Here is a 22,441-nt window from a genome sequence, read left to right as displayed (position 1 = left end):
CCTGGACTGACGCGTGACGCACCTTGTTCCCAGCCAATCAGAGTAAGAGAGCTTTGAGTTCTTTTGGAAAAGGAACTGTGAAAAGATTCTGAGGACCACCAATGAACGGGCGCGAGGCGGGGCTGGGAGTCAATGCGGCCGAAGCGGGAAATTCTTTAAACCAGCTCTGTCTCGGCTAGATCTGAGTCTTCATGGAGGGGCCGAGGTATGTAATGCTGTGCTCTTGATCTTTCTCTTTTTGGCCTTTGGTTATTGGGGAGTAGGGGGGCGGGAATTTCATTGGAGAAGCGGGTCCTACGGAAGCCGAGTGGACCTTCTTTTTGCTGGCTCTGGGCTCCTCCTTCCTGGAGTTGGCCAAGTATTTTCATTGGGTGGAGCGGTTTCCCTGTGGGATGGATTGCTCCCGGGAACAGCTGTTTCTTCCCCAGGGATCGAACTTTACCTGGACTGGGAACTTCTTGGAAGTTAAGTGAGGGAAGAAGAGACCTTCCTTACCACCAGGAAAGTTCTCTCTACCAGTAGATGACAGCTTGTGTGACTTAGTAGTAAAGGTCTTGTGACTTCCCCGTACCTCAGTTTCCCCCTCTATAAGGTGAAATGGATGGAACTAGATGACCTTTGAACAGAAACCTATCAAAAACTGCCCATGCTTGTTGCCATCATACCTCACTCCTCAACTCATGGGCTTCCTACCAATCAGAAATTGCTTTCTTTAGGGGGCTGGTGATCTTTTAATTGCTAAGATCTTTTTCTTAGTCCCCAATCTATTTACTCTCACCACAATATTTGACAGGATTCACCAACTCCTTTCCTTTTGGATATTTTGTTCACTCTTGGTTTTTATGACATTGTCCTCTTGTTCTGTTCCTATGGTCTAATGTCTAACTAATTCTTCTAGTTCTCTTTTGCAGGATCATCATTCATAATGACTACCACAGGTCTTTCTTCTGACCTTTAGTTTCACATATCCAGCTGCCAGCTAGATATCACCTCTATGTTCCTGAGACATTTCAAACTCAAAATTCCCCAAACTGAATGCATTACTTCTCCTAACCTACCCCACCTGAATCCTCTACTCCTAACTTCTCTGTTCCTTTCAAGGCTACCACTATTTTTTTTTTACCCTCACCTTCACTGCCTTAGAATCAATACTGTGTATTGGTTCCAATGCAGAACAGTGTCTGAGGACAGATTTGAACCCAAGACAGCCTGTCTCTCAATCTACTGAGCCACCCAGGTACCCTGGCTACCACTAATCTTTCAATCAACCATGTTCTCAACCTAGGAGTTGACCACAACTCTTTACTTTCATTCACTACCACCTTCCCTCCCTCCACAATATTTAATCAGTTTCCAAGTTTTTTTCCCCTAACTCTTCAACAACTCTTATATCCCTTCCTGTACAATCTTTCTTCTTGCCTGTACTATTGCAGTAATTTCCTAATTGATCTCCCTATAGTCAGTTTTTCCCTTTTCCAGTTAATCTTCACAGCCAACCAGCTGTCAATTTGATTTCTTAAAATACAGGTTTGACCATGTCATTCTCCTTTAAGAGTTTTAGATGATCTAAAGAGTTTAGATGTTGTTACCTCAAAGATTAAAAACAAATTCCAGAGAGAAAAAGACAGAAAGAAAATGGCTAATTACACATTTCTTTCTCTTATACCCTATGCCTTTGTTGGTGAACCTGTGGCACAAGTACTAGAGGGAGCTGCTCCCCTCCCCCTCTCCATGCATGCCTGAAGACATTTCTCACATCACCTGCCCCTCTGCCCAGCAGCCCAATGGATGTACTTCCTCCCTCCCCTGTCTAGGGTAAGGGGGCAGCTCATATACAACATAGGGATGTAGGTTGGACACTTGATCTCTAAAAAGTTCACCATCACTGCCCTATGCTTTAGACAAACTATCCTTGAGTTTCTGTGGAGGCTGAATGAGAGGTAGGAGTGAGTCCTTTCCTTGTGTATCTCAAGGCTGCAAAGTTCTACTAGGAAGAGAGGCTTGTTTTTAAAGGAATCTTGCTAAAGGATTATTCAGTTAGATTTACATACTTCCCCATAGTCTTTGAACACACTTAATATTATCATCCATCATTCCTACTCTGTCATTAAACTTGTACTTTCTAAGCATTTACTGCCTTTTTCACTCCCAGAGTTCTGTCTATGTTATAAGCCTGATAAAAAAAGCAGAGGCAAAACTTTTATTGTAGTTCCTCCTACCTGATCGTATTAAAGTTCAAGGAATCCTAGGATGTTAGGCTTGGAAGGCTATTTGAGGTTATATATCTAATGCCTTCCTTTTACAAATCAGAAGATTGAGGGCCCATCTTACTTCTTTGGCCTAGCTACCAAAATATGCTAAACTTTGTTCACTGACAATTTGAAAGATGTTTATAAATGTGGAAGAAATATCCTTTAAAGTAGCACTGAGGGGGGAAGCTGGGTAGCTTAGTGGATTGAGAGCTAGGTCTAGAGATGGGAGGTCCTAGGTTCAAATATGGCCTTAGACACTTACCAGCTATGTGACCCTGGGCAAGTCACTTAAAACCCACTGCCTAACCCTTACCGATCTTCTGCCTTGGAACCAATACACAGTATTGATTCTAAGACAGAAGGAAAGAGTTTAAAAAAATAAAGTAGCACTGAGCAGCCTAGCCTTTATTTTACCCTTGCCAATATTTGACACACATTTCCTTTACTAAGTAAAAACAATGTACTTTGCATACTTTAGAAAAGTAGAGTAGCATACCTATCAAATTAATTTAGGTGCTCATTATGTTCTAGACATTGTCTTAGGCCTTGGAATATAAAGAAAAAAAAATGAGACATCAAAGAGATAAGTGTCTACATATAAGAATACACAAGGTAATCTTTAGGGGAGGACTTTTTAGCTGAGGGGGATCAGTAAAGACTTCAAGTTTCATTTAAATAAATTCATACTTTGTTTAAAAATTCAGCTTTACAAGTACCCAATGTAGAGGTGGGGTAAACATCTAGAGGTTTCAGTAGAATGGAAACAATACTAGCCAACAGTGTGGTATGGAAGGAAAGGAAGAGACAAAAAATTTTGTGTCCTAAAATAGCATTCCTGGGGATCCCTATTTGCCTAGTGATCTCATTCCTGTTACACTCTAGCTTTCTAAACCACAAGGTCAGAGATACATACTTTGTAAACATTGAAGTGGAGTTTCAGTTTTGTAGCCCCATGAATCAGTGGAGTCTTCATTTTTTACTATTCTCCTTTTATATATGTATTTAAGAAAGGACCAGTTTCTTGCCAGCTTTATGGCTAAGATGAAAAGACAATTTGGTGGATTTGAACTAGTTAAATGAATAGACCCCAAAAACATTTGGTTTATTAGTGGAACAGAAAACCTCTAGGAGGAAGCCTCAGGTCTTGTGTTATGTTTATGTGTGATTTGAACTAAGGTAGTTGGTATGCTTATTAAATTTGCAGAAGACACAAAGAAGTAGCTAACTTACTCATCCATGGAGTCAATATTTCAAAAGTTCTCAATAGATTAGAACAAGGAACAAAGACTATTTAGATGAAAAGTAATCTATTTAGTAAATGTAGTCTGATTCTGGAGTTGAAAATTTAGCTTTACAAATATGAGATGGAAGATTATCTTTAAAAGATCTATAATTTTAGTGGAGTATAAATGAACATGAATCAACATTTTGACATAGCAGTCAAAATGTTAATGATGCATTTAGAGAGGCACAGTGTCCAGAATTATGCCTGGTTAGAGTATAGGGTTCTGTTCTGGGGACCTTTTTTTAATAAGACATTGATAAACTGAAGAACTTCAAGGACAATGAAATGGTTAAAGAGCTGCCATATGAAGATCAGATAAAGAAACTCATAATTTTAGCTTGGAGAAAAGAATACCTAAGATCATAGATTAAAAGCTAGAAGGAACCTTAGAAGTCATCTAGTCTAACTTCTATTTTATAAATGAGGAAACTGAGAGCTCAGAGTGGTTTAATGATTTGCCAAGAATCATACAGGTAGTAAGGAGCACAGCTGGGTTTTTAGCTCATATCTTCTGATCCTACTCCAGTGTTTTTTCTACTATCCCACACTTATGGTCAATATGAGAGCTGATTTCAAATATTTAAAGGGCTGTTACAGAAAAAGAATTTGGATGGTTTTGTTGTCCTCAGAGCACTGAACTAAAAGCAGTGGGTAGAGAAATGCAGACTTTGGCTCAGTTTAAGAAAAACATACCTGAAAATTAGAGCTACCAAAAAATGAAATGAACTGCTTTGGGATGGAAGGTTCCTTCACTAGAGGTCTTCAGGCAAAGACTGAATTTTTTAGCGGTCATGTAAAGGGATTTCCCTTTATATACAAGTTGGACTAAATTACCTTGGATGCCCTTTCCTATTCTGAAATTCCATGATTTTAGCATGTAACTATAATTTAATTAATAACTAACTTAATTCTGTTGACATAAGTGTTTTGCCATAATTAAAACTCAACATAAAAAAATACAAATGTAGATTTTAATTTTCAATAATTAACTATTTGTTTGTTTTTTTAGTATAGAAACTGCTAAAGCCATCAAACCTATAGATCGGAAGTCTGTTCATCAGATTTGCTCAGGACAAGTGGTGCTGAACCTAGCTACTGCTGTGAAGGAGCTGCTAGAAAATAGTGTGGATGCAGGAGCCACTAATATTGGTCAGTTTACAAGAGCTTTAAATTATAGAAATGAATTAATTTCATGATGTTTTCATTATAGGTTAAAAGTTAAAATTAGTTTTGGTCAAATTAAGAGTTATAAAAAGTTGTGGTCACCATTTATAATAATTAAAAGTTAGAACTATAAGTCTGTTAGTAGCTTTAGTAGCTTTATTACAGCAAAATAGAGATAGTAAAGAAAGGGAAATGTAGGAAGAAGGTAAAAAATATTGCCTAGCTAAATGCCCTAAGTCCCGATCCGAGTGCCTTCATGAGTGCAAGTCTGAATGAGAATCTCACCAGCCCATGAGAATGTTTCCTGCCAAGCGTTTCACCATCAGAGAGTCTGATGCCACAAAGACTGAGCCTCACTGAAGCCAAACCAATGCAGAATCCCCTCTCCAATGTAGAATCTCCAATGCTGATTCTCCAACACAGAATGCCTCTTTCAGCAAGAGCCAAGACAGAATGAATTCTAATTCAGAATGACTTCTCTGCTCTTCTGTCTTGCCTTTTATAAGCCCTTTTCCCAGGTCACTTCTTGTCTCTCTGGTTTCTACTTCCTTTCATTGTGGGCTAGTCTTATCACATCCTCAGGAACCAATCATAGTTTCTTAGTTTACCTGGCCTTGCCCAGGGGGCTTTCTTGTAAAAGGATATTCAAGTGTCTGACTAAGTGTGAAAGGACGGGCACTCCAATTTCTTGATTGATTAGGTTAAAATAAACAAAGGGAGTTTTAAATTCCCTTTCACATACGCAAATGGTAACTAGTGATCTCAAAAATGATATTATGCACATAGTAATAGCATTTTATTTAGTTTTACTTAACTCAGTATGATTTTTTTTGAGTCCTTACAGTGTCTAACAGTTGGCTAAGTGCTAAAATTATTCATTTCAGTGAAATAGAACCAGGCACCTAGTTAGATCAAAAATATGGACTAATAAATAGAAACATAAAGGACTTAAAGGGGAAAAATAAAAATACTATTTTATTTAGCAGCTTCTTTAAAGGTAGTGAGGGCTAATGTAGAAAGGCATTAAAACCAATGTATAAGTTTTTAGACATGTTTTATTATGTAGAAGTTAAATGTATGTTTTTATCTTCCTAGACTTAAAGCTTAAAGAGTATGGAGCTGATCTTATTGAAGTTTCAGACAATGGTCTTGGAGTAGAAAAAGAAAATTTCGAAGGCTTGAGTAAGTTGAGTTGTTTTGATTGTTGTTTTAAAGCAGTTCAACAAAATGAAACATTTATATTCCATTCTCTTAGTGAATATATATTTGAGTTAAAAAGCTATGCATGAACCAACTTCTTAGTACATTTTATTTCTAATTGAATATATTCCAAGTTCCATCCCTTTAGAAATAGTGAAATGATTTGAGAGCATACCATCTATGGATTGGATAAAAGAAGTGGGAATGTTTAGCTTAGAGAAGAGAATGAATGTTTAGGATGATAGGTTTAGAGCTGGAGGGAATCCATACCATCCCCTCATTTTATAAATGAAGAAACTAAAGCCCAGAGAGGTTGAATGATTTGCCACAAATTACACAAGTATTAAGAGAAGGTATTTAACTGCTTTTCTAGCTCTGAAACATCATACTTCCAAGATACAAGATTTCTCTGATCTAACACATGTTGAAACATTTGGCTTTCGAGGAGAGGCTCTGAGCTCACTTTGCGCATTGAGGTAATGATACATTTTTTACTTTTGCAGATTATTCTATATTTTTTTAAAGCCCTGAATTTGGGGGCAGCTAAGTAGCACAATGGAGAGAGTGCTAGGCCTGCAGTAGGGAGGACCTGGGCTGGAATCTGGCCTTAGACCCTTCCTAGTTGTGTGATTCTGGGCAAAACACTTAACTCCTATTACTTAGCCTTTGCCACTCTTTTGTCTTAGAATTGATACTAAGAAGGTAAGGATTATAAAAACAACAACAGAATACCCTGAATTTGAAAATAGTGATTTCTGTCATTAATGTTTCAGTAAGGCTAATGATACCTAAAACGTTTTTGAAATAGTTTATTTCAAATTGACAAAGTAAATGATTAATGTATAGGTCAGTGTTATCACATTAGCAAAGAGATATTTAAATAACTTATCCTTTGACATTTGTGATGATTAAAAAAATCTGATATATTGGGTTCTGGGTAAGAAAATTTATTTATCAGGCTAGCAATAACCAACAAGTTAATTGGTCAGTTATCTCTCTTGGTGATCAAATACCTACAGCATTTTGAGTTACTGAATACAATTTTGGAAACTCATTATTCAGCTGTCCCCCAGATAGCCCAGGACATCTCTAATTGGTTAATAGCTAATGAAGAGGTAGGACAGCATTCTCTCATTCTCTCCTTGATTCTTTGATGATAATGAAAAATTACATGCCCAGTCCTAAGATACCAATGTCTAGGTGAAGAAATCAGGTTATACATACCTGGTCAAGAGCAACTTTATTCACTACTTTTCAGTGAGACTCAATGATGTCTGTCCACAGACAAACCTGGCCCAAGCTGGATCTTTTTTACCAAGCAGGATAAAATTCACAATTTCATTTTTCAATCAACCAAATTAAAGTATGCTCTGGGATAGGGGATGTGAAAAGTATTCCTTGGATTTCTTAGGAACAGAGGAATAAAGAAAGAAGATCAAAGGACAAATCGGAGCTTCAATTTAAAGCTTTAGAAATTAGAAAAAATGCAATATCAAATAATTCCTCTCACTTGATTGTAAGCACTGAGATAATACCTCTACCAGCTTTTCAATTCTTAATTCTATTTAATTTCTGATAATAACCTTGCTCTCTCTCTCTCTCTCTCTCTCTCTCTCTTTCTCTCTCTCTCTCCCCCCCATATCTATATACACACACACACATATATATATATATATATATCTTTAACTCTTGTTAGATTTAAAATAGTTTTGAGTGTTAAATAGTTGTAGATAAGAGAGTGGGAGCCATAAACTGTGATAATTAAAATGTTTGGGAGCAAGGGAAATATATATATATCAATTATGTCCGCTGAAATATGTTTTCTACTGTGTCTTGGTTTTATATAAATATAAGATGGTCGCCAGGGAATATATTCCCAATTTATGAATATGCCCAAGCCAACTGGGTTTTATAGAGAAATTTAATTTATAATACACTGATTAATCAATAGAAAAAGAGAGAAAGTAAGAAAGGAATAAGAATGAATAAATCAGTCAGTTGGTTTTATCACTCACCCAAGATCTCTCTAGGTAAGGCTTCTCATGCCAACCTCAGGCTCCACCTTCAAGAGAGCCTCCTTTCAAGAAATGTTTCCAGAGAATTCTCCTCCTTCAGAGCCAGGCTTCTCTCCTAGTCCTCCAACAGAGCCCTCCTCAGTCCTCCTTCAGAGCCACCTCGCTCAGAGCAAAACCTCCTCCTTCTCTCCTCAGACCCTGCTATCTTTAAGGAAACCATCTAAGTCCCCTCCCCTCAGTTCTCACATCTACCAATCACTGTCGATGTCTCCCCTGTGCCAATGGTGGCTCTAGCTTAACCCAGGACCACCCAGAGGTCTGTTTCCTTTGCACATGTCTGTTGTAGGTCATATTCTCAAATAGTTAAATCTTGATCTATGCTACAGCCCTTCCTAAATCCTGTTAGACTGAGTAGGGTGGAAATTGTAAGTTCCAAGACCTGGTTCTGTCATTCCAAGTATCTCTATTGCATCAATTCTAAAATCAATCATGACTCAAAGAACTTCCTGTTCTATGCTTAAGCATAGGTCAAAGCCCTTTCCATTGTTTAGCAAAAGGTTTCTGTCCTAAAGTAGTCTTAAGTAGGGAGGAGAAGAATCCTCCCATGCCAAGGGGTTTCACATTCCAATAGAGTTCTTACTATCAGTAGGAAATTTTTTCAAGTATGAAATTTCCCAATGGTGAAATTTCCAACATTCATAAATCTAAGAAATTTTAAGGTTTACACTCTTTATATATGTAAAGCCAAATTTTTAAAGTTACATTTAAGTTCTAAGTTTTTTCTTCCCTTCCTTTCCAACGTGCACTAGAGAAGCCAATATTTGACAAAGACATATATATGAAATTATGTAATACATAATTCCATACATCACTTCTTTTTCTGGAGGTGGATTAGATCCTTCTTCATAAGTCCTTTGTGGTTGATTCAAATAGTCATGTAACTCAGAAATACTTAGTCCTTCATATTTGCTCTTTGAACAATATTGCTGTTACATTACAAAACTTTTCTTGATTCTGTTCATTTTACTCTTCATTATTTCATGCCAGTCTTTCCATGTTTTTCTAAAATCAACCTGCTCAACTTTTCTTATTTCACAGTAGTATTCTGTCAGAATCATATATTAAAACATTCAGCAATTCTCCAGTTGATGGACATTCCCTTAGTAAAGAGTACTGGATTTCTAAAACATAAAGTCTAGTAAGGTCTGGGCTACAGTGATAAACCTCTTAGTCTCCCTGCCTTGAGTCTCTCCTCTTCAATCCATTCTCCATAGAATAATCAAATTGATATTCCTAAAGCCATTTCACATTCTTCTGTTCAAAAAGATCTAGTGAGTGGCCTCTTATTATCTCTAGAATAAAACACAGACACTTTTGTTTGGCAATTAAAGCTCTTTAAAATCTAGCTTCAGGCTTCCTTTCCAGGCTTATTATATTATTCATTTTCCCACACTATATCCTAGTCATCTGATCTACTTGCTGTGGCTCACGCATGCCATTGTACCCCTTTAATCTCTCTCTGCCTTTGCATAAGCTGCCCTACATTCCTGGAGTGTCTTCTCTCTTGTAGTCAACCTCCTAGAGTCCTTAGCTTTCTTCAAAGTCCATCTCATATGCTTTCTCCTATGATAGATCTTTTTTTACTTTTTCTTTTTTTAAATCCTTATCTTCTGTCTTAGAATTGATAGTGGGTTTCAGTTCCAAGGCAGAAGAGTGGTAAGGGCTAGGCATTTGAGTTTAAGTGACTGCCCAGGGTCATACATCTGGGGCCAAATTTGAATCCGGGATCTCCCTTCTTCAGGCCTGGCTCTCTATCTACTGAACTACCTAATTGGTCCATGATAGGCCTTTCTTAATCCCTCTCCTCCCCCCAAATTACCTCATGTTGATTCTGTATATCTTTTTGTTTTATATTGTTCCTGTTCTTCTCCTGAGAAAATATAAATTCTTTAAGAAAAGGTTCCTTTTCTTACATTATTTTTATATCTCTAGAATTGTTCCTGGCATAATAGAAGTATCTAATAAATGCTTGTTGATAGCAGAATATGAAGTCCATAAAGGAGGAGCAAGTTGTAGTGCCTTTGTTAATGAATAAAGATGAAGTGCTGGGAGTTCCAAGAATTAGTCATGCCCATAGTCCTCTGTGGGTAAGATTTCTCTTAATCTTATGAGAAAATGACCAGAAAAGCTATAAGGGTAGACAGTATTTCTGCATTTTTGACAATTTCTTAGAATGGGATATGAGAACCCCAGTGATTCATGCAGACAACATCAATGGTATGATATATTAAATCTCTTTGGAAGAGGAGAAGCTAGATGGCTCAGTAGACAGAGAACCAGACCTGGAGGCAGGAAGTCTAAGGTTTAAATGTAGCCTTGGACATTTCCTAGCTGTATGACCCTGCACAAGTCATTTAACCCTAGTTGTCCAAACCTTACTGCTCATCTGCCTTGGAAAGAATTTTTAATATCCATTCTACGATAGAAAGCAAGGGTTTTTAAAAAATCTCTTGGAAAAGTAAAGAAATTTGCTCTCAAAAGATAATGATTAGTAGGGACATGACATGGAACTAGAGGCAGATCTGACAGTTTTTTATGATTTCACTCTTTATATTTAAGTCATTTACCCATTTTGAATTTATCTTGGTGTAGGGTGTAAGATGTTGATCTAAACCTGATTTTTCCCATACTGTTTTCCAATTTTCTCAGCAGTTTTTGTCATATAATCAGTTCTTATCCCAAAGGCTGGAGTCTGGGTTTATCGAACACTAGCTTGCTGAGGTCATTTATCCCTAGTCTATTCCTTCTGTCTCTTAGCCAGTACCACATTGTTTTGATGACCACTGCTTTATAGTACAGTTTAAGATCTGGGACTGCTAAGCCACCTTCCTTCACATTTTTTTTTCATTATTTTCCTTGATATTCTTTATCAGATCTGACAGTTTTAAGAGTAATATTCCTTCCTATCCAGATGTTCTGGATGAGAAACTAGTAGCAAAATTTAGTTGTAAATTTTAAAAAATTAAGCTGAATTGTACTCCATGATTTTCTGGTAGTTTTTATTGTTATGGTTCACTGGTCAAGTTTCTTCTTTGGTTGTACATTTTAGAAAAATAACCATCATGCTTAATTGGTTAGACTTTTGAATAAAACATGCATCTGTCAAATGGTGAATGTAAATAAAACATAATAATTGAGATTCCCTCTTTCCCATGAAAAATGTAAGGAGTTAGGAGTTCTAACATTCCAGAATTATATTATTTTTATTAAAGGAAGCATGTAATTAATAATCATATGGAAATCTTGAACTCCAGCTTGTTTCACAATTTTTTAATCCTTTGTAAAAAAAAAAAGATTTTTAATTCATTAGCTGGGTAGCTCAGTGGATTGAGAGCCAGGCCTAGACACAGGAGGTCCTAGGTTCAAATCTGGCCTCAGACACTTCCTAGCTGTATGACCCTGGGCAAGTCACTTAACCCCCATTGCCTAGCCCTTACCACTCTTCTGCCTTGGAACCAATACACAGTATTGATTCTAAGATGGAGGGTAAGGATTAAAAAAAAAACCAAAAACTAATCTGATGAACTGGCTTTGATTTGTCAGAAATACATGTATATTGGTTTTCATATTTAAAAAGGTTGGGGACTAAGGAAAAAAGAACTTTTCATATAAGTTTATGAACCATAAGACTAGTTCTTTGCAATTCCATGATAAATGTGTAAAGATTAAAATTTAGGAATATGGGGAGACTGAGGCAGGTAGAAATTAGTTTCTCTCTGCAAGGAGTATTATATTTTTTTTAGAGGTTCATTAAAGGTTAAAGATTAAAGAAAATACAGAATAAGAAAAAACACGTGCCCAGGCCAGAGACCCAGGCCAGAAAACCTCACATCACGGAAGAGACACATCTGCTCCAAAACGGAAGTCCAAAAGAAGACCCAAAAACCTTTGCCACCAGCTTAAATCCTTCCTCTATCTCGGCCCACCTCAGAATTCCCGTGAGATTACAAAGCATTTTGGGGAAGTGGAGGAAAGGTTTGTGGGGATTGTAGTCCTGTATTCGAGTCTATTTTTTACAAATGGAAAATTATTTACAGTTGTCATGATGGCAAAGAAGATAACAGCTTTCTTTTCCTAATTGATAACAGACCTATTTCCTGCCCCAATCTCTTCCATTTAAAAAAAGATAAGACCAAACTTTACATAGTATGAATTCTTATCTGTCAAAACCCTGAGTATTTGTGGTATGTTTCATATAACATAACATTTATCTGCGATGGTGTATCTGTCTCAGAGTAGATCATCTTTTGTTAAGAGATTTTGTGAAATATTAGCTAACAGGAAAGGTGGTGGGGCAGGTATAAAAACAACTGTTATAACCTATTGTCTGAAACTGTAAATATTATTTATTCTGGGAAGAACTGCTTTTGGTCATGTCTTTTCTTTTACAGTGATGTTATGATCTCAACTTGTCATAAATCTGCTACAATTGGAACTCGACTGGTCTTTGATCACAATGGGAAAATTGTTCAAAAGATTCCTTATCCCCGACCACAAGGAACAACTGTCAGTGTACAGCAATTGTTTTCTACTCTTCCTGTACGATATAAAGAATTTCAACGCAATATTAAAAAGGTATAATGAATTAAAGACCCTGTTTTTTCTTAAACCCTTATCTTCCATCTTAGAATCAATAATGTATACTGATTCCAAGGCAGAAGAGTGGTAAGGGGTGGGCAGTGGGGCTTAAGTCATTTGCCCAGGGTCACACTGCTCAGACAAGTCTGAGGTCAGATTTGGATCCAGGACCTCCTATCTCTAGACCTGGCTCTCAATCCACTGAGCCACCTCACTGCTCCTAAGACCCTGATTTTTTAAAAAAGGTTTTCATTATATTAAGCATATATGTGTAATAACCAAGATAAAATCATCACCCAATGCCCAGCTTTGTGGAAATAAGTCTTTCCAAATTGTAGACTCAGGAAATAGTCTGTTACTAGGCCCATACTCAGTCCCTATATAACTCAATAGGATATACCAGAACTAGTGCTCTTCTGGCATAGCTTTTTTTTTTTTTTAAGTATTTCTCCATGGTTACATGGTTTATATTCTTTCCATCCCCCCTCCCAGAGCTGACAAGCAATACCACTGGGTTATACATGTATTATCACTCAATATCCATTTCCATATTATTCATTTTTGTAATAATCTTTTAAAAACCAAAACCCCACATCCAATACCCATATAAACAAGTGAAAAAATCAAATGTTTTCCTTCTGCGTTTCTACTCCTACAGTTATTTCTCTCGAGGTAGATAGCTTCCTTTCTCATAAGTCCCTCAGGATTGTCTTGGATCATTGCATTGCCATCTGTAGCAAAGTCCATTACGTTCGATTGTACCACAGTGTATCAGTCTCTGTGTATAATGTTCTCCTGGTTCTGCTCCTCTCGCTCTGCATCACTTCCTGGAGGTCGTTCCAGTCTCCATGAAATTCCTCCACTTTATTATTCCTTTTAGCACAATAGTACTCCATCACCAACATATACCACAATTTATTCAGCCATTCCCCAATTGAAGGGCATCCCCTCGTTTTCCAATTTTTTGCCACCACAAAGAGAGCAGCTATGAATATTTTTGTACAAACCTAGTAGTGCTATGGCTGGATCAAAGGGCAAGCATCTTTTAAAACTCTTTAGGAATAATTCCAAATTGCCTTCCAGAATGGTTGGATCAATTCACAACTCCACCAGCAGTGTATTAGTGTTCTCATTTTCTGGCATTGCTTTTGAAAAATTCTAATCATTATGAGGCATCTTAGTGGGACTTAGGTAGAGGGAGTGCTTTGTGCTTTTGTCTTCTTCATAGCTAGTCAGTGGGATGTCTACCCAAAGCATTTTTCCATCTACCTGTGCCCACCCACTTCTTTCTTCTTCAACCAGCACCTTCAACCCTGAGTTGGATCTCTAGAGCGCATGCTTCTAGTTAGAAACTCCTGTCCTAAGGCCTAGCTATATTGATTAGTGATTAAATGAGTGCAAATAAGCCTGCTATATTTATTAACAGGCCCTAGACCTTGGTTGACTGTCACATCTCATCTAGCCATATATCCATCTAGGCCATCTTGCCATCTATCTACCACTGTGCTTTTCTGTTTGACTGTTTAACTTTTTTAAAAAGTTACTTGTGGGGTAGATACATCAGATCTGGAGTTGGGAAGACCTGGGTACAAGACCTGGCCTCAAATTCTTCCTAGCTGTGTGACTCTGGGCAAGTCACTTAATCCCAATTGCATTCTCACTGCTCTTCTACCTTGGAATCGATGCTTGTATCAATTCTGAGACAGAAGGAAGGTTTTTTTTTTTTAAAAAGAGCTATTTGTAAGGGGCAGCTGAGTGGCTCAATGGATTGAGAGCCAGGCCCAGAGATGGGAGGTCTTGGTTTCAAATCTGGCTTCAGTTACTTCCTACCTGTATGACCCTGAGCAAGTCACTTAAACCCCATTGCTTAGCCCTTACCACTCTTTTGCTGTATAAGACAGAAGATAAGGGTTTTTTAAAAAAAAGTGTTTGTATTTCCATTACTTAATAAGTGGTTAATAAATACTTAATCATATATTCATTCATTCATTTATTCAAGTATAGTAAAAATATTCATGTTTTCTTATATTTTAATTATTTTGAAAATTATTTAGCTTTTACTCCCCTTCAGATATTACTGTGTTAAAAATCTTAAGGACTAAACTATTATCAGCAAAACTAGGTCCCAAGACAATTCCAAGGGACTCGTAAAAAATGCTATCCACAGCCAAAGAAGGGACAGTTGGAATATGATTGCAAATCAAAGTCTGACATCTTTCACTTTATTTCCTTCATGAGTTTTTTATTGTATGTGTGATATGTCTTCTATCATAGAATGGGAAATATGAAATATATATTGCATGAAAGTACTGATATAACCTATAAATAATAGACCATTTACCACCTTGGGGAAGGCAAGGGGAAGAAGGGAGGGAGAGAATCTGGATTGCAAAATGTCAGAAAACAATTGTGAAAAATTATTTCTACATGCAATTGAAAAAATAAAAATAAAAGAAAGTAAAAAAAAATCAAGTAGTTATTGAATACCCATACATGTGTGTAACAAATGAATCAACTAGAAATAATATTTTTTCACTTTTTATGGTTCTGAGAGTTTTTCTTCTCCTCCTCCTCCTCCTCCCCCTCCTCCCCCCTCTTCCTCTTCTTTCTCCTCCTCCTCCTCCACCTCCTCCTCCTCCTTTTTTTTTTAAACCCTTACAATACTGTGTATTGGCTCCAAGGCAGAAGAGTGGTAAGGGCTAGGCAATGGGAGTCAAGTGACTTGTGCAGGGTCACACAGCTGGGAAGTGTCTGAGGCCAGATTTGAACCTAGGATCTTCCATCTCTGGGAGAGTTTATCTTCTAATTACTTTACATTTATTTTAAGAGCATTCTTCATTTTTGGGGAACTAAATCCTTCATAAAATTGAATGAAAATTAAGTGAATGATCATGCATTAAACATATAGATAAATTTTTTAAAGTATGTAAAATAATTTATAGGAGGCTAACTTGTACCTAAATTTTACATGTTGTACTTATTGTGAACAAAAGAATCATGTATTTATTTAGGAATATCTCATTGTAAAAGCAACCATGTTAATACCAACTAGAGGAATATGGGAGCCAAAAATCTTGGATTCCATTTTATGCTGTAATTGAGTTCTTTGTGTCTTCAGTTAGGTTATTCTCTATGTTTAAGGTTTCCTAACAGTCAGGAGCAATTCTTTTTTGCTAAAATATTTTGATAATTGGGCAGCTAGGTGGCACATTGGATAGAGTACCAAAATTGGAGTCAGGAAGATATGAATTCAAATGTGGACTCAGCCAGTTGCTAGTTGCATGACCCTGGGCAAGTCACTTTACCCTATTTGCTTCAGTTTCCTTTTCTGTAAAGTGAGCTGGAGAAGGAAGTAGCAAACTGCTTCAACATCTTTGCCAAGAAAACCCCAAAAGGGATTATGAAGAACTGGATCTGACTAAAATATGACTCAAGAACAACAGTTTTGATAACTTTAAGTAGATTATTATAACTGTTGAACAATGGTTATAATATGGTTTCCCAATTACTATAAGTGATTGAGAGATTTTTTTTGCTCTTTTTGTTCTTTGTTTTTAACCAGGAGTTCACCAAAATGGTACAGGTATTACAAGCATACTGTATCATTTCAACAGGTATTCGAATAAACTGCACCAATCAGATTGGACAAGGAAAACGACAGACTATTGTAGGCACAAATGGAAATTCTACAATAAAGGAAAATATTGGAGCAGTGTTTGGACAAAAACAGGTAATAATTGCCCAGCAAGTTATATTGTTGCTGACTCCTACAGTTGTGGTAGGTTTTTTTTGCCCTTTTGGAATCAGTGTTTTTTAAAAAAAAATTCTAGCAATTTAATATTCTTACACATCTCCTACTCAGATTAGTTGAATTAGAATCATTGCTTGTTTGGGAAAACAAAAAGCTATTTTGTCCTTTCTTGATATAAAGAAAACCATATCTTTCTGTTCCTACTCAGAAATTTTGTTTGTCCAGTAAATGCAATGGCCTGAATTTTCCAGTTTTTCAACTATTTCTCAGGAGTATGATTAGAATCACTGTTTGTAAGTTTCCTTGTTTTCTTAACATAGTTTAATAAAACTTTAGAGAGGAAGAAAAAGGGTTAAAAAACCCCAATGCTGTTTCATAAATAAATCATAAAGCTAACAATGAACTTTGATTTCTTTCAGTTGCAAAGCCTCATTCCCTTTGTGCAGCTGCCCCCTAGTGAATCAATTTGTGAAGAGTTTGGTATTAACTGTAATGATGCACTACATAATCTCTTTAGGTAAGTAAGTAACTAAAAATCTTTTCCTAGTTGATTCCCTTTTTTGTTATTTAATTAGGTTTTTCAAGGGCAAAATAATGATTTGGGAATTGTATAAAATTGTCAGTGATATTGCTGCTGAGGAAAGAATTTAAGGAAAATGCTATAAGGAACTAGATGTTTAACTATAAACATGAACAGAAGTAAAAGAAGTTTCTTTGTCCTATATAATTTGGCATATATTCAGTTTTTCTCCTGATTTTATAGCCTCAGTGAATGTTTTAAGTAATAAATGATTAAGAGAATTTTAAAATATATTGTCATATATAACATTTACTAACAGAATTATTTTAGAATAACAGAAGAATGTACAAGTGGTTTTATAACATGTTTGATTTCTTTTTTGCTTGAATATTCCGGTCTTTCCTCAAACTCAAACTTATTTCTTTTGAAAATAAGTTTTATTGATGCCTTTTTTTTCTATATCATAGCAATTTCTGTATATAGATACATGAATCACTATCTTCCACCTCCTTGGAATTGCTTTGTTTTAAACTAAATTAGATTTTTTTCAGTTAATAAAAAGGTATTTTCTCTCCCTTTTACCTCTACCTGCCTTGAAAAAAAAAAGGAAACAAAACTCTTTTAACAAATATGCATAGTCAAGCAGAACAAATTCCCACATTGGACATGTCCAGAAAATAGCTGTCTCATTTTACATCCTGAGTCCATCTCTCTGTCAGGATGGGTAATAGGCCTCATGGAATCATGTTGGCTACTGTGTTGATTATAAATCTTAAATCTTTTAAATTTGAACTTTGCCTTGTAACAAAGAAAACATCAACTGCTACAGAGACTTCTTCAGCCTGAATGTAGCACTCTACCTTTGTTATGCCTTACGTCTTTGCCAAGAAGAGAAAAAGATAAGCAAAATCATATAGTAAGGGTTGGGCTGGAAGAACAGGATTCTTTCTCTGGATTCTCCCAGTGAGATATCACAGGGTTTATATATTTTATGGGTCAGAATCCTTTTCAAACCACAGCTCAGTTCTGCACTAATGAGTCATCCCCCCCCCCCCCACCCCCTCCGCCCAGGCACAGAATACAAAGTTTATAAGAAAGATTCAAAAGAGAGTTTGGATAGGGAAGAAAATTGGTTTAGTTTTGGTGATTGCAGTCCCTAAGTGTGCTTATATGGGTGAATAGTAAAGAACCAAAGAAAGAAGATATTAATAATTTAAGAGAGGGAAGTAATTAATGAAACAAGATCCTAGAGAGCCAAGAGGGAATGGGATCAAGGACAAAAGTAGAAGGGTTATCCTTGAATAGGAAGTAGACTTATATTTTTTTCCGAGATAGGAGGGAAATAAAAAATGGTGGTTAAAGATATAGACATTTTGAAATGAAAGAAGTTGAGAGTAAATGATGGTCTCAGTTCTTTCACTAGAGTAAGAGATGAAATTATCTGTTGAGATTGATATGGAACATGAAAATCAATTAATGATAGGCTAATGAATTTAATTTCACATTAATATATAAAATTCTGTCATTAAACATTTCCTTTGGTATTTCTATTAAAAACACAAATAACTAATTAACAGTTATTGCATTAATGTGATAAAGTTATTTGCTAAAGATGAAATAAAAGTAACTCTGGAAGATAGGCTTGAATAAAATTTTTTTAGTAGCTAGAAGCATTGGGAATGTGAGTATATTTTGGAGGTGAATAGAACAGATGAGAAGGGAACCAAATAAAATTATGAGTAAATAAGATATATAATGCAAATCTTATAGAATTACTAGAAGCAGTTTGTTTCCTGTTTTTCCAAGAAGAATAGAGTTTATCTATAACATTTCACTAGATTTAGAGGAGGGGAAAATGGGAAGGGAGGAAACTGGGAACTTTTAAAAACATTTTAAAATTATTATAATATATAATATATATATTATATATATATAATATAACCATATTTTGCACTTACTAAATATCTAATAAATATTTGTCAAACTGAATATATGTTGACTAATTACTCTCTGTATTCTGGATCCCAACCCTTATCATATTAATATAAAATAGTATTTCAGGTTTTGTTTCCCGTTCTGACCATGGTGTTGGAAGGAGTACAACAGAAAGACAGTTTTTCTTTATCAATCAACGGCCTTGTGATCCTGCAAAGGTAAAATTACTAGCAGATACTGGTTTTTTATGTGTGTTTGTATACACATATACTTATAATTTTACACATATGTGTATGTAAATGTATGTATATTTGCCTTTAATTCCTCTTTTTTCCCCACTCGGTATTTTATGTCACTTTTGATATTCAAAAGTTCTGATATAGTAAATTCCCTATAAACTGCCTATTGTAACTATCCAGAAATTTCATTCCATGTCATCCATTATAAGGATTTGCATTCTTCTAGAGATCCTCTACAGTTAGCTTTTCAATATCATTTTAAGGTTTACAGAGTACTTTCCCCACAACATCCCTTTGAAGTAGCCAGTGTATTATATTCATTTTACAAAAAGAGAAGTTAAGGCTAGAGAGACAAAGTTCTGTACTTTTCTATATACACTATACTGCTATTATATATTTATATTAATTACTAATGAAAATTAAAATGGAACTACAGTGATCCCTTACCTATCATGGGAGTCCATTCCAGAGGACACCCCCCCACCCCCCATGACAGGTGAAAATCCATGAAATAGCAGCGTTATGTTTATTTTATAATTTTTATATATATATATATATACACATATATATTTTAAGACTTTATAAACCCTTCCCACTCTTCTATAAATCTTTTCCACACTTTTATTAACCTTTCCCATGCTCTCATAAACAGAGCCAGTCAGCGCCCCGGATACAGAACACAGCACTATGGTTGGTCGCCTTTCAGCCAATAGTGTACTGTGCACAATGGCAACCTTGCACAAGTGGTAGTAGCAAACTGCATTTTCATTGTGTACAGTACTGCAAGAACTCCACAATACAGAATTAGATTTTTTTTTAAACCTGCGATAGATACAGTGAAGCCACAGTAAGTGAACTAAGATATAGCAAGGGACAATTGTATACTAAACTTTCACATCATTTCATTTAGAGTTGGGACATTATTTATTTATTAGATCATAAATCTAGACTTGGATTGGCCCTCAAAGACCATCTAGTCCATCTTTCTCATTTTATAGATGAAGAAACTGAGACCCCAGTAGGTTAATTGATTAGTGCAAACTCATGAAGATTATATGCTTCAGAGTTGAAATTTGAATCCAGGATCTCTGATTCTAAAACCAGTGAGTGGTCTTTGTTTTGTACCACATGCTGCCTCCAACTTCTTTATGACATTCTTGACAAGTGACCATCTTCTATACTTTTGAGGAATTCTAATTTTATAAATACTATGGTTTCCCAAGGCAGTCTCTATTTAAAGAAAAAAAATTCTGTACTTAAACACTGAAAAAGGAGCATTGCCACACAGAGCAGGACACAAAAAGTTGATTCTATATGAAATCATAAATCTGTATTTAATACATGCTTTTTCATACTCCTCTTATGCATATGTATTTATATAATAAATTCTACTCATTACTTTCAGAGCTAACCTACTTCAAACTTCCTTCTGTCCTCTTCTGTGCATTTAAAAAATATTACAGTGACTTTATTTTCTTTTTGAATCACTGTTACTAACCTCTTGATCCCGTCCCACTCAGTAAAAACTTGGGGGAAGAGGAATAAAAAATCCTTGTAACAAATACACATAGACAACAAGAGCAAAACTACATGGTGGCCATGTTCAAAAGTATATTTCTCTTTCTGCACCTTGTGTTTATCCTCTGTAAGAAGGCAAGCTTCATGCTTCATCACCTGCTTTTTTGAGTATTGTATCATCTTAGTCAATCTGATAGGTGTGAGGTTGTATATCTCAAAGTTGTTTTAATTTACATCTCTCTATTAATGATTTAGAGCAATTTTTGATAGTTTTTATTTCTTCCTTTGAAAACTACCTGTATAAAGTAAATTTCTAATAAATTTTTGTTGCCTTGTTTGGTTTATTGGCATTCTCAGAGATTCCATTTCTTGGGTAAGGCTTACCACTTTTTCTTCTGAGCCCTCCAGAGCTTTTATTTAATTTTTTATCTCTCCTTTCATTTCTTCTTATAGTTATTAAAGTAATGTAATGTAAAGGAAAACCAATTTTTTCCTTTAAGTCTCTGTTTGCAGTTACTATGGAGTTATTTTTTTCCTTGGAGAGATCTCTAGATTTGCAATAAATTTTTATAGTAGTTAATGTTTTCTTTGATTTACTCATTTTCCCCTTTAGTTTCTGAATTGGTCCTTTGTATTAGGGTTAGGCTCTGCCCTTTGTTGCATTTTTGGTTGGGCAGTTAACCCTTCCTGGTCTTTACTTTGAGGCACCTGAGTTTCTGAGCTGACCTCTTACTCCTGAGATCAGGCTTCCCTGGTCATTGAGGTTAAGAATGTTTAAAAAAAAAAAAGAAAAGATATTTTTATATAATTTCTTAACTATTTTCCGGTTGTGTGTATATAGTGTCTGTATCTTACTGAAACTCTGGGACATAGTGAGTTTATTTTAAATAAGTAAATGTAAAGATCTAGAAATTTATTTATTCTAGTGCTCACAGCACAAATGTTTATTGTTTCATTTCATTTTAGTATTCATCATTGGAAAATAGTATTTTCCAAAAAAATCTATCATTTTAATTTTTCTGGACCCTCAGTTCCTCTTGTATAAAATAAGAATCTGAGACTAATTCAGGACCTGGCAGATAGGAGGCCATATTCAATCCACCACCAGTTTTGGCTTGATCTAGGAGCTAAGGATATTTTTTTACACTTAAAAATAATGTTAAATTCTGTAAAATGTAAAAACATTCTTAGCTTATGGGCCATACAAAAGCAGGCATCATGCCAGATTTGACCTGTTGGCTGTTCCAGAATAGGGAGAGGGCTGGATTTGACTCATAGGTAATAGTTTGCAGTCTTTTAAATAAGATGATCTCTAACCCCAGCTGTGTGACCCTGGACAAGTCACTTGACCTCCATTGCCTAGCCCTCACCACTCTTCTGCCTTGGAGCAAATACACAGTATTGACTCCAAGATGGAAGGTTTAAGAAAAAAAAAAAGATGATCTCTAAGGATTCTTCAAGCTCTAATATTTTGTAGTTCTAAGATTGTTTTGATTGACTAGAGTAACATGTTACTATAATATAAAAGAAAACAAAATATTTATAACCATTATTAAACTTTATTCTTTCTATAGATTTCCAGAATAGTGAATGAAGTCTACCATTTATATAATCGGCACCAGTATCCATTTGTTGTGCTTAACATCTCAGTCGATTCTGGTGAGTTCCAATGCCTGTCAAATCTGAACAAAACTTTTGTTCTCACTACTGTCTCTTTGATTCAGGCTCTTGGCTTTGCTGCTACAATAACCTCCTAAGTGGTATTTCTGCTCTTATCATTTCCATTTCAATTCATCCTACATCTTGCTGACGGGTTAATCCTACTAAAAACACAATTTCTAATCCTGTTCCTATCATGCTTAGAAATTAATTTCACTTTTAGTTATCCAATATTTATTAAGGCCTCTGCTTTTGGCACTTTGTT

General features: G+C 35.7%; 1 protein-coding gene across 3 annotated transcripts in view; it reads left to right on the top strand.

Annotated features, from left to right (window-relative positions):
• The first annotated feature begins 67 nt into the window (after positions 1-67).
• Positions 68-22,441, top strand: part of PMS2 (PMS1 homolog 2, mismatch repair system component) — a 38,009-nt gene continuing 15,635 nt past the window's right edge. Inside the window, exons 1-9 of one of the 3 annotated variants that reach the window (XM_007498267.3) lie at positions 68-205; positions 4,547-4,686; positions 5,797-5,883; positions 6,275-6,377; positions 12,368-12,551; positions 16,117-16,284; positions 16,725-16,822; positions 18,879-18,978; positions 22,092-22,176. In XM_007498267.3, coding sequence (XP_007498329.1) covers positions 192-205; positions 4,547-4,686; positions 5,797-5,883; positions 6,275-6,377; positions 12,368-12,551; positions 16,117-16,284; positions 16,725-16,822; positions 18,879-18,978; positions 22,092-22,176 — 979 coding nt within the window. In that variant the 5' untranslated portion in view covers positions 68-191. Of the gene's footprint in view, positions 206-4,546; positions 4,687-5,796; positions 5,884-6,274; positions 6,378-12,367; positions 12,552-16,116; positions 16,285-16,724; positions 16,823-18,878; positions 18,979-22,091; positions 22,177-22,441 lie in introns of those variants that run through there. The other 2 variants (XM_056804354.1, XM_016423896.2) reach the window with 2 other exon arrangements.

This window comes from Monodelphis domestica, chromosome 7 (genome assembly GCF_027887165.1).
Source record: "Monodelphis domestica isolate mMonDom1 chromosome 7, mMonDom1.pri, whole genome shotgun sequence".
NCBI classification, from domain to species: domain Eukaryota; kingdom Metazoa; phylum Chordata; class Mammalia; order Didelphimorphia; family Didelphidae; genus Monodelphis; species Monodelphis domestica.
The sequence above is the reverse complement of the archived record's forward strand: the minus strand, read 5'-3'. Positions and strand labels throughout refer to the sequence as shown.